Source organism: Petaurus breviceps, unplaced genomic scaffold, assembly GCF_028583685.1.
Source record: "Petaurus breviceps papuanus isolate PSGF00001 unplaced genomic scaffold, PetGlider_PUasm1.0 218, whole genome shotgun sequence".
Classification (NCBI taxonomy): Eukaryota; Metazoa; Chordata; class Mammalia; order Diprotodontia; family Petauridae; genus Petaurus; species Petaurus breviceps.
Window position 1 is genome coordinate 2,909,333 of NW_027185872.1, and position 12,986 is coordinate 2,922,318.

Genomic DNA, 12,986 nt, shown 5'->3' on the forward strand with positions numbered 1-12,986 from the left:
TTGCATGCTGTGCTCTGTCCTTCTCTGTGATCTTGCCAGCATCCTGGGCCATTTTTGCTTTTGCACTCAGTCTGTGACTTTCTACAGAGCTGTCTGGATCCACTGTTTGGTCAACACTTATTTTGGATCTCAGCCAGGCAGTATAGCTTTCTCAGACTTCTTGTGGGTCAGCAATGCTCTCCCCATCTCCATCAGGGAAAAGTTTACCCAGGCTACCCATCTCCAGCCTTTCCATTCGTCCACTCCACCAAGGGTACCATGTTGTTTGTATTTATAAATGAAATAGCTTCCAAACTGTATTGGAGTTATTGAGCGGAACCCCTTGTTCCTCCACAACACTTGACTCTCAGCTTGAAGCTGAGGACAGTAATTGAGTTATTTTTGCATGTTCCAACGTGTTGAACTCATAGCTTTGTGCTTTTTTTTCTTATTTTGTGGGTCTCTGATCTGTGCTTTCATTGGGGGAAATTTCCAGGGAGTTTATTCTCTCTCCCAATGCAGGTTACCAAGTAGTCTCTAACTTAAATACTTTGGAGTGTTTCCTGGGCACTTTCTGCAAGATTTGTCTGCAGTCCCATAACCAGGGTACATAACAGCCAATGCTGGAACCCCAGGCTTCCAGAGGCCAGGCTGATGCCTTCCACTAAACAGCACCATTTCTTGTCTTGAACAGAACAGGCATCTAAAAGCATTTGCTGATTTGGAGTCTTGATGCATAGCTGTTTTGTGAATCCCATAATCACAACACTGAAATATGAAATAATTCCATTTAAGGTAGAATATAATAGAAAGATTGCTGGGTTTGAAGTCAGATAATTTGGCTTCCAATATTGTTCCTCCTAATTTCTTGTAATATAATCTGGCACTCACCCTCATTTTCTTTATTTGCAAAATGAGGTGGTTGATCTAGATGAACCCCTGCAGCAGTAGTTCTAGGTCCTAAATTAACGTCATGTTCATTAACGTTTCATTGCAGGCCTCAGGCAGCCATTTTGGAAACCATCCGATGTTTGGTGTTTTTAATGCTATATTGGTTGAATTACTTGAAGCCCTTCATTCCTTTATGGACATATGCTTTTGAGGTAAGATTTGGAATGCACGTGATTTCTAACTTCCAAAATTTCATTGACATGCCATCTTGTAGGCATTTTTTTTAACTGGCTTCATTCTTTATGCCAAGTAACAAAAAAGGAAAAAAAAAATCCTTAAAAAGAAAAACAAACCAAAAACCCCCAACAAGATTCACATTCCAAAGCTGCCACATGGTTCCTTCTATAAATTACATTCTGCATGCAGTAGAGGACAACCCCACTCTCAGGTGATGGTGTACTCTTGCAGTATGTCTAATGGGATTGTTGATCATTCTGTTCAGGGGGTCATTGGCAAGCATGGCATCCAGGAGATCTGTTTGCAGGCATGGTTAGCACTAACTTGTCCCTGAGGGCCCTTCTAGTTCAGACACTCAGCAGGTTAATAACATTTGGCTTTTCTTTGCTGGTTTTCCTCTTATTCTCAATTTTATCAGTCAGGAAGCTTGCTTGGATAGCAATAATTTTAATATATTTGGAAAATTGTAAGTTTTTTTGGGGCACTCCTGAGACAAGGCAATGGACTAAGCAGGCTGAGACTTTTGGCAGTGGTTCTGTGGATTAGAGGCTGCATTCTCCTCTTCCTTGCCTTTGGCCTGAGGGGCCTCCCTGGACACCAGACAAACAGCTAAGTAACATCTTCCAGAGATGGTGAAATGCTTCTTGTCATTAGGGTTCCAGAAGTAGAGAGACATGGTGGGACCATTTGTCCATATATGACAAATAAAACGAGGTATTCATTGTACAAAGTGTTTAACTTATCAAACCTTTTAAAGCACCTAGTTAAAGTTCAAACCTGGGCTAGCTAGTGGTAATAGAAAGGGCAGAGTATGGCTACTGGCACCATTAAGGTAATTGTAAAATATCCATTGCATGAACTGAATGAATAGAAATAGTGAGATGTGCTACCACCATTTAGCTTTGTCGAATCTGTAGCATGAGTCAATAAAATGAAAATGAAATGTGCACAATGTATCTCTGAAGATTGGGATGAGGACCAAATTAGGGAAAATATGTAAACCTGAAAGCCTTCTGCAAATATAATGAGCAGTGGCTGGAGGGGGCTTTTTAGATGGTAAGGAGCTGCTATGTGTAATAGATGAAGGGGCTTATCTTAGAATCATTCAAAATTAGGTTAAATTCCTACCTGGAACACCCTGGATGTGGGTGGGTAGATTAGTCTCTTAATGCTTCAGAGACCTATTGGCCTTCTGCATTTCTACCCCACGGAGTGCCCTGTACTGACATGTATCAGCAATGCCATATTCACAATGCCTATGGAGATTACAAATATGCTGATATAATTATCCATCACAAAATACATCATGCTTGCCATATGGGGAAATAAACTAGAAAATTTATTAAGATACCAAAAGACTGAGTCCCAGAACCAGAAAGTGAAAGCCATCAGAGTAGTTATGATATTGGCACAGGTAGATAAAGTAGAAAGCACCCACATTTTCAAGCCTTTAAAACAGAACAGGCTACCTCAGGCAAAGGTCCTCCTCTCCCCACTCACAGCAACCACCCAGCGTCCGGGAAGCGCGCTCCCAGCAGCTCCGGCCCCTGGCAGTCCTCAGCAGGAGTCCTTAGCAGAAATTCTGGTTAACTCAAAAAGGGCTTCGCGCTGCCGCTGCCGCTGCCTCTGCTGCTGCCTCTGCTGCTGTCGCCGCCATCGCCACCACCGCCAGCCACCGCAGGAACTCCAGCTTGGCTTCAGCTTCCTCTTGCTCTGCCCCTTCCTGCTACGTCAGCAAGTCCAATGGGGCATGGAAGATCTTTAAATCCCATAACCCTTACATGACACCATCACAGCATGAAAGAAGGTTCTAAAGGTCTGTGGGTGCTGTTTCTGAATCCCTGCTCTTCTTTTCTTGGGCACATTCTTTACCAGATGTGAATCAGCTGTTTCATGCATAGGACTCAAGGAGATCAGGTCAGATTGATCTAATGGGTTGTGGGTATTTCTTCCCCTATCACATCACTACATGGTCACTTGCTCATGTTTACTTACTGTCTCTTCCCTTCAAAAACACAAACATAAAAAAGGAACAAAAGAAGGCAAAGACAGTGCCCCCCCCCCAATATATATATGAAGAAAATGAGCTAAAGAATTAAATTCAATGGTTAAGGGCTTTGAAAAAAATCTTCAATTTCATACAAAGGTCATGGATTTGCTCAGGGGAAAATTTGACTATCATGTTGGTGGCTTTTGGCTCATACTGGACAAAATGAGAATATTAATGCTCATATAAATTAAGTCATTGAATTCATGAGTAAATGTGAGATCCAGGTCCTATTCTTTACACTGATTCTCTTATCTTCAGCCTAATCAATCCAGAAACATTTATAACATCCAGTATTGTAAGATATCGGAGATAAAAAGAGCTACAATTCTTCTGTTAGGGAGCTTGCATAAGGTCAGCCTTTTTCTGGAAATGAATACATTTAATTTTTAAGGGTTAAACAATTTGAAAAACAATTGCCTACATTTCTATCTTGCGTTAAAGTTCTTCCCCCTCCTACCCGCCCCCTGCTGTGAGGTTCGTGATAGTGAGGTTTTTTTTTCTTCTTTTACAGATCAGGAAATTGAGTCAGAGAATCATTATCAAGATAACATATGTGAATTTCAAATGTGTAGTAGGGAACACACACACACACACACACACACATATTTTTTTTTCCCCTTTCTTAGCATTCCATCTACCCTGGATAGATGAGGTCTTCCAAACCTATCCTTCTCCTGGGTACTTCATTATGAAATCTCTACTTTTTCTTTGCTAGTATTGTGTGAATAAAACCATGATAGATAGGCTTAAGGGTCCCATTCAATCTTAATTAGTGCCGGTTGGCTGAAAACACTTCTAATGCCAGAACACTGTATTCTCATAATTTGTGTTTAAAATGATTACAGGAAAATTAGTGTTCTCTAAACAGTTTGTAGAGAAACTGATTGTACATGGTCAATGTTCTTTCCTAAATATATGAAGTATTTTCTATAAAATCTACTTTTAGCACTGGATTTTAATAGGTTCATTTTAACCCGTATTAATTCACCCTCCTAAGGCTCTTTGTAAGTAGGAATTTGCATATAATGATAGAGGTGACTAGGGGCCACCATAGTTGGAGTGATGGACCTGGATCTAGGAGACATTTAAATCTGATTACATACCCTCACTGTGTTACCTAAAGTTAGTCAATTAACTTTCTGCGCCACATTGCCCTCTTCTACAAAAATACTGATAACAATAGCACCTTCCCTTCAATATTATAGGGGGAATGAATGAGACAGTTCTCTATATTAAATCCCAAAATAATATGCAAATGCTAGTGGCTACCACTACTATATTGTTATTACAAAGATAACTAAGAAAGTCTCTGCCCTCAGGGAGCTTACATTCCATTGGAAGAAATTGGCCTAAGCCTAGACATGGAAAATCCAAATATATGCAAAGCAAATACATTGTACTGTGGAGTAAGGGAAATAGGGAAAGTCCTGACAGTTAGAGAGATGATAGAATCTAGAGAATATCTTTTATTGGGTATTGGTGAGCTTGGAAGGTATTTCAGAGTTACAGAGTTTTCTGAATTTTCATTGACACAATTTTCTTCCCTGAGTGTAATGGGAATGTAAATCTGGAAGATCTTCCCTGCCCCTAGGCTAAAATGCACCTGAAGCCTGGGGTGGGAGGCTTGTTTTTCAGTAAATACTTTTTGATTGGCCAGTGGGTCAATAAGGTTGTTACATTCTCTGAGCCAGGAGAAGGCTATATAAGCCCTGATGTGAGGCTTTGTTTTGGGGGCTCACTTTGAGAAGTGTTCTGTGATTTGATCTGGATTCTGGGAAGCCCTTGTCCAGAGGCCCCCCCCCCCTTTGAAAAACCCAGATGTTGAAACCCAGATGTTGATTGGGTATGGATGTAATGGTTGGACAGTTTGGAAATCTTTCTACTTGATCTGTTTCTCTGACTTGATAATTCTGTCTGTATACTTTGAAGTTTGGGGTGCTGACCTTTTTCCCCTGAACTAGGTAAATGATACATATCTGACTGATTAAAGTAAGCTTGTTATCCCATTTTGAGTTGCTTTCCTTTAACAAAGCAGATCCAAGAACCTGTGTTGGCAGCAACCCTGAGGACGCTTGGGGTCCCTGCTGCTACACTGACCCAGCTCCTCTGTTGATTGGTAATGGTACATCCATTCTTTGGCCCTTTACCACTCAGTGATCCCACCCCCTATGGTTACTTGTGTAGCTTCCCTTCCCAAAATGGATAAAGACCACACTTATATTTCATATCTCCTTGGAAGCAGCAGCTCTCAGGTGGTTACAATTCGGGGTAAAATATGAAGGTTGGTGAATTTGATCCCATAACAAATCATGAAAAGTTTTAGATCCCCTTCCTTAGCTTGCTTGGAATATTGATTGGGTCAGGGTAGGGTGCTGTTTCTAATCAGGGCTAGTCACTTACTTTGCAAATTTACATGATGTATTGCAGCTCAAATACATATATACTTAGCAAGGTGTGGGGAATGTTTATGCCAGGTCCTTTCCCCTCTCTATCCAGGTATGTCCCTGTAATTTTCTTGAATGTTCAGTAAAATACTCTCCCATTGCTTCTCTCCTTCATATTATTATTCAAATATATGCAACAGAAAAGCAAGATCACTCCTTTTTCATCTCTTCTTTTTCTTTCCAACTCTTCCCTCCATTCACGCATAATATATATGTGTGTGTGCGTGTATATGTATATATATATATATATATTCCCCCCCCCCTGAAATACACCTGTGCATCTGTTGGCCATTTAGCTTTTTCTTTAAAAATGTTTAACCTGGTGAGAATTTACACTAAACAGAGGGAAGGAAGGTCAAGGGTGACTAGCTATTTATTTGGTAGAAGAGGATCTAGGGACTGGAGTCAACAGAAATTCACAATGTTTGGGGTTTTATGATAACATTTGTGTTTTGTTCTACATACATATTCAATAAAATGAATGGGAATGGAAACGAAATCACAAGCATTGCAAAGATTAATGAATATGAAGGTTAAGATCCTGTAATGGCCTCCACTAAAGATTCATGGCCATTTTGACTTTCCAAAGCATCTTCCTTTGATAGATTAAGAATTTATTAAAAAAACTGCTATACATATTTATGACATATAAATGTTAATTCAATTTATGTCTACTACTGATAAAAAAAACAATAATTCCCATTTCTATAAGTCAAGTTTATGAAGGCTCCATTCCACCCCATAATCCTCATATAATGTTCAGGGATTATTCTTCAATGTTTTAGTTGAAAAAACAGATGATCAACAAAGTTAAAAGACTTGCCCAAGGCCCCGCATTTAGAATGGTGTCAGTCTTAAAACTCAAATCAAGGTCATCTGAATCTGGATCCATGGATAGCATTGGCACTGTATTGGCAAACAGCCTTAGAGGAAGAGTCCACAGATGAGGTTAAATGGGGTAGTTGGAGAGAGGGTGGTAAGAATGAGTCAGGGAAAGCTAAGAATGATATGCCCATATGTGAATGGGCAAACCAGGGTAATGAGGGTAGGATGTTCTCTTCGGGGGCACCATGAGTAAGACCAGAGAAATAAGAGCCATTTTTACAATGGACAGCCTTAACATCTGTTAATTATAAAAGTGCTTTATCCTTTTTGGGTCCCTCCAGTAGAGATGTCACTGTGGCTGCACTTGATCATGTGGAATCAATGTGCGATGTCCATCTTTCCTAAAACTTGGATGTTGCATCAGCATCTGACAGACACTCCATTTGACCAACTCTTGTGAGCAAAAATCCCAGCATCCTCTTGTCTCTACTGTATAGGGAAGCCACACTAATCGCTGTTATTTATGTAAAATGCAGTTAGAATGAGAAAATTCACATGAGTCACATTCACTCAAACTTCATAGCCTCCCTACAATTGGAGCTAATTCAGAGCTATCTGAAAGAGTCTTTCCATTGAAGGTTCCCTGATGCATAGAGAAAAATAACTATGATCCTGACACTGCCTCTTTCTAGCTATGGGACCTACAGGCCTTGGTTTCATCATCTGTGAAATGAACTCATTAGAATCAATGACCTCCTCATCCCCTATTAACTCTGACATTCTAGGACTTGGAATCTACTAATCACACCTATGGATCAGTTGCTGTTTCTCCTTTTGTTATGATCTGGATTGGATGGGCTCTGTGGTTGTACACATAATATGAATGGCATCAGCAGTAAGAGTTTGATATCATTAGGAGTCATGCTCTCTAAGCTTCCTACCTGACTTTGTAGAACTTCTTTGCTGTACATGCCACCAGAACCTCTTCATCCTGGAAGTTCACTCTATCCCTGGATTTCTAACAGTGGAAGCTCCTGCCTTCTACCTTCTGTGGCCTCTTCCTTCCATTTACTGTTTCCTCTAGAACCTCCATTTTATGAAGGATGACCAGGTCTGATAGAAGCTTATTCCACTCCAGGTCACACTTTTGGCCCTTAGGACTTTCTCTACCATTCCCCTACATGAGTAACCCTTTTCTACTCTGACCTCTAGCTTCTCTTAGATGTTGCCTTTCCTCATTAAAATGTAAGCTCCCTGAAGGCAGGGTTTTTTTTTTTTTCTTTCTCTATGTATTCCCAGTGCTTAGCACAGTGCCTGGAACACAGTAAGCATTTGATAAATGCTTGCTGACATGACTTGACCTGACTTGATTTGACTTGACTCAGGGACTTTCTCTTCTTAAGGAGGATGTGATTACAACACCTGGATTTTAGGTCTTTTTGACATGGAGTAATGACCATGAATTTACTTTCCTCAGTCAGCACCACCCAAGTGGCAATTTGCCCATTGTATTTCCCAGAAGCTCTAACATCAGTCTTCTCTGTCTCACATAGATCCATCTTCCCACCATCACATCATGTATCATTAATTGTTGCCTTACAACAGCAGCTACATATTTCGCTCATAGCTTCCATCCCTAAAACTTTATTTTAAAAAAAATCTTTATACATACAGATGTATGCAGCAGTTGTGCTTAGAAAATTTCTTTTACATTATCCTGGGAGAAGTAAATGAATACTAAGTAAAAAATGAAGTATTCGCTGAGACATATGCATTCCTCTCCCCTTGATGTGTTTCTTTGATAAAGAGCAATGTAGGACAGCTAGGTGGCGCAGTGAATAGAGCAACAGCCCTGGAGTCAGGAAGACCTGAGTTCAAATCCAGCCTCAGACATTTAACACAAAAACTAGCCATGTGACCTTGGGCAAGTCACTTAACCCCAATTGTCAGACCTCCCCTCCTCCAAAAAGCAAAAAAAAAAAAAAGAAAGAAAGATAAAGGACAATGTGATTTCTGTAGATTACAAGTTGCGTGGTTTAAATGCATGAAATTGTGGTAGTGTGTTGCTATTGACCATGACTAGGAAAAGGGCATGGGTCTAGGAGAGAATCTAAGTCAAGCTGGAGATCTATGAAATGTCTTGCAAATTTCTTGTCACTATTGACACCCAGATAAGAATTTAAACATGGACAAACTAACTAGTAGCATCACACGAGAGCTATAGTATTTTTTGCAAGATATATTTTTTCAATAATTTTACTTTAAAAAGAGAATGTAATGCAGCTAAGTGTTTTCCTCCCTCCCATTGACATTTATGCCACCATGCACAGGTACTATGTATAGCTAGTCTCAGATGGCATCATGCTTTAAATCCCCTTGAGGGAGCTTGGCCTCCTTCTTGCCATCTACCCTACTCACCTTTCTTCCACTTCTTTTCATTCCCATTCCTTTTCCCCTCTCCCCTCCCTAATATAGACATCATCCTTATAGGTTCTGAGAAGCCTCCTCCCACCTCACCCTAATACTCATATCGTTGTGGCAGGTCCATCAGAAGACATCTCCATGGCCCCTCCTAAGTTTCTTGAAGAGGAGACGGGTGGTGCATGCTGTTAAATGTCTCAGGCAAATCAACTCTCTAAAAATAATGTAGCCCAACACAATTTTCAGTTTTAGGTGCATTGTTAACATTTTCTTCATCATTTTCTAAAGTCTAGAAAATCAAACAAAGTGATGAATCAAGCCTTAACTTGTAGCATTTGCTGATTTCCAAGATGTAAATACTCACAATGCAAATTTAACACTGGATTCTCCTGAGTCTGTCAGAGCTGGCTCTGGCTTATCTCTGGATATCCCTCTATAATGCTAAGAATTTAAACACCCATTCTTGTATGTTCTCCCTAATATTAATAGCCAGTTAGGGCCTCAGTTTCATTTAACTGATTAACATCTGTTAGATTTTACAAAATATATCTATAGCAAAAGTACAATACAAATCAAAATCACAAAGCACCCCACCCACCCTCAACTTGTAAGGAAACATTCTTCCCTCTACCATCTTGGCTCTTGAGTAGAAATTTAAGCATTTGCCCCACCACTTCCACATCTGGAATAGCTGATGGATGAATTTCTGGAATTCTCTCTTAGCTGCCTCTGATGTATTCTGGATCTAACAGGTTGCTTGAGGTTTCATCCTCACCATCTTGGCTGGACTGGAAATTTGCCATAGCCTACATCTATGTGTCATAATAAACAGAGTGCTACACTCAAATTCAGGAAGACCTGAGTTCAAATGTGACGTCAGACACTTACTGGCTTATGACCCCAAGCAAGCCATTTAACCTCTCTCTTTGCCTCAGTTTCTTCATTGGTTAAATGCAAATAATACCAAATATCCCTACCAGGGTTGTTGTGAAGATTAAATGAGAAAATGTTCATAAAATTCTTTGCAAACTTTTAAATACTATATGGGATGTTTTAAAAGTCTTAGTGCCATGTTAAAATTAATTCACTGAAAACTCCAAACACACTTTCTCCAGGAAGCTTGATTCTACAGCGGATAGATGCAACTCTCTAATCCAGGCACCAGTTATAATTCATGTAAGCTGGGGGTTTTCAAAAGCTCTTTGATTCTTCCAACTATCGACCATGTGTTAGAAGTTCAAGGAGATAAAGGTTGACTAACACCTTTTCCTGAATTTTCATACTTTGCACATTTTGAAGAACAAGTAATATAAATGTTTTAAATTCGTTTACACTCAAGTCATCAAAATGTTATTTTTTTAACAAGTTTCATGTTTAAAAAAAACCCCTTCGAGTCTTTGTAATATTTAGATGATGTTTTCCTTTTCCTTTTATTTCCAGTTCTGGAAAACAGAAAGTATCTGCCTGTGGGGGAGAAATGAACTCCAAGAGTCAGCAGACTCACCACGTTAGCTCAAAATGGCCAACTGACGAATGTTAAATGGGTTCTCAAATGAAGGCAAATCTCAATTCATTACAGTGTTTGGATAAACACCAAAGTTTTGAAGCCACTTCTCTCTCAGGGTCCATTTGTCACAGCTGGGGCATCTTAAGATTGCTGACTTCCATCACCTCCCATTTTTCATTACCTCAGTTACCTATCGTGTTGGCTGCTATAATCTACCAATGTCAGAGTAGTGAATTATGATCATCAGTTTAAAGTAAACATCATTTGCCCATAAGAAATTACTTCCACATCAACCCCTGTTTTGTGCTGTGCCCAGTTTTCAGTCCTTCCCCCTCATTGCAGTCACTCCTCCCACTCTCCAATCTGAACTAGCCATGTGTCCCAGATTGCATTTCTTCCTGGCGGACTATGCCACACTCAGGGCTATGATTTATGACCTAAGCATTTACACATTCTCTGCGCACTAACAAGATAGTTTGGTGGATTTGAAACTTATACAAAAATGAAAGCAAACATAGTCTCATGATAGAAAACCTTGTCAACAGGCATGGAATTCACTAAATGCCATTTAAACTTGAAACACCCCTTAAGCTTTCTCTTGAATGGATGACCACATCCAGTTAGGGTAACTGGGTAAACAAAAGCTCCAAACCCAAAGAGAAGATTTCCTCTAGCAAAAGGTCCAGTGGTATCTGTCTGCAAACAGAGATGCTGCCCACCCAGCTGCCAAGATGGGCCAGGGAGTCATTGCTGCTTTGCTTTGACCAGTGAGCTGGTTTCACAACCATCAACAATGAGGCTAAGACTTATGGTTGGTTCCAGATGCTCCAGCCAATTGACCATAAAATTGCTACATATTTCTGGCAAAGCAACCAAGTCAAAGCTTTGAAAAGTGCCCTTCCCCCTCATTTTCCCTCTGAAAAGCTCCTCATTATTCTTCTTCTGCCCCCTGATCTTAGCAAAAGGATTACTTCTGGAATCAATTAGAAATGTCTGCCCTTGATGAGATCTGCACGTGAGTTTGGAATTGTGAGGCTTTGATAGTGTCAGCCAACAGCTGCATTTTCAGGTGGTAAAATCCAAGAAAGAATTTTCCAGGGTTTATTTACAATCGTAAAGTTTTTTTTTTTAACTGAACCCACGCTGGACAAGTTGGAGGCCATCTCGTGCCGTTGAAATGAAGCTTAAAGGGGATTATGTATGTATTTTGTCCCAGATGAATAAACCAGTCCCTTTTTATCAGGAACTTTTCAATTACTTTGTAGTACTGTGGCAAGTGGCTGGAATAAGCTTGAAACCTAGACCTCCCTGCTCTCAGTTGCTTTAATAGAAGCATCTGTAGTTCCTCTGGTCACTTTAATACTTTGACTAGTGAGAGATAGTTGTCATTCATCAGAATTGAAGGGTACCAGAGTCATCCTGTGAAAATACAAGAAATAACAGATAATTTTCTCTGTTGTGACATATGTGGATGTTGTCGAGTATCATCCAAATTCAACATGCAGCAAACATTGATAAAGAACTCACCGTGTACAGAATGATAAATTAAAACCTGAGCCTATAAAGACAAAAGAAGAAAATAGGCTGTATCTGTGGTGAATCCATTCTATTTTTAACAATAATGTATGCATATCAATAACTACAAGACAAATACAAAGGGATGGGAAGAACGACATTAGCAATAAGAAGAGGGATCCAGGGAGTTCTCCCAGAGGAGACAACTTTTGAATTGAGCCTGGAAGGCTGCTGGGTTCTAGGTGAATGTCTTTGGAGCCCAGAGTTCAGGCTGGGCAAAGCCACGTAGAGAAGAGATGCAAGATTGTGTATTTACTGTGGACAGCAAATAAGCCAGTGCAAAGTTGATTGGTTTGGTTTTTAATGGGATCAACATCATTAGAGTTTCACTCATTTGAAGACTTTTCTGGCCAATTATTTAAAATAGTATATCCCTAGAAATGGCTCTGAGTATCTGGTGTGTGTGTGTGTGTGTGTGTGTGTGTGTGTGTATGTGTTTCACATTTGAAAACAAAAGGAACCAGAAATTGGTATTGCTTGTTTCAAAGGTGTCAATTTGGGTCATTTTCATTGAACACCATCTGGAATACATAATGACTTGACCTGCAATCCAGTTTCATTCTGAGGGCCAACACCTGGCAACACATTCTTTGTATCAAAGTGTCCAAATGAAATACAGTTGACATTATACAGTGAACTGGAAAGATGTAATTGTTCTAAACAAGAATTGATAGCTCCATACTGGTTATACAAAACTAAAGTAAGTTTAGTTCTACTAGATCTAGTCACCTACTAAATGCTAGGTGCTGGGGATATACATTAAAAAGAGAACACCCCTGCCTTCACGCAGTTGACATTCTGCTGGAGAGGGGGAAGGAATACCATATGTACGATTAAATAAATCCAAAGTACTTATGAAGAAATATAAATGAAATTTCCAACCTTATAACACAGGATATCTGGGTGGGGGAGGCAACCCTTGACCTGTTCTGGGACACAAATAAGTGTTCAACTAAATTCAACTGCACACCTCCAAATCTTGAAACTGGGGTTATTTGTAATCTGTAGCAGAAGGAAGGAAGGAAGGAAGGAAGGAAGGAAGGAAGGAAGGAAGGAA

The 12,986-nt window shown here is 39.9% G+C and overlaps 1 protein-coding gene across 1 annotated transcript in view; it reads left to right on the forward strand.

Moving 5' to 3' along the window:
* Positions 1–12,986, forward strand: part of AGMO (alkylglycerol monooxygenase) — a 394,492-nt gene that overhangs the window by 229,818 nt on the left and 151,688 nt on the right. The window contains exon 12 of the mRNA XM_069094395.1: positions 977–1,082. Within this exon, the coding sequence (XP_068950496.1) occupies positions 977–1,082 (106 nt within the window). The remainder of the gene's footprint in view (positions 1–976; positions 1,083–12,986) is intronic.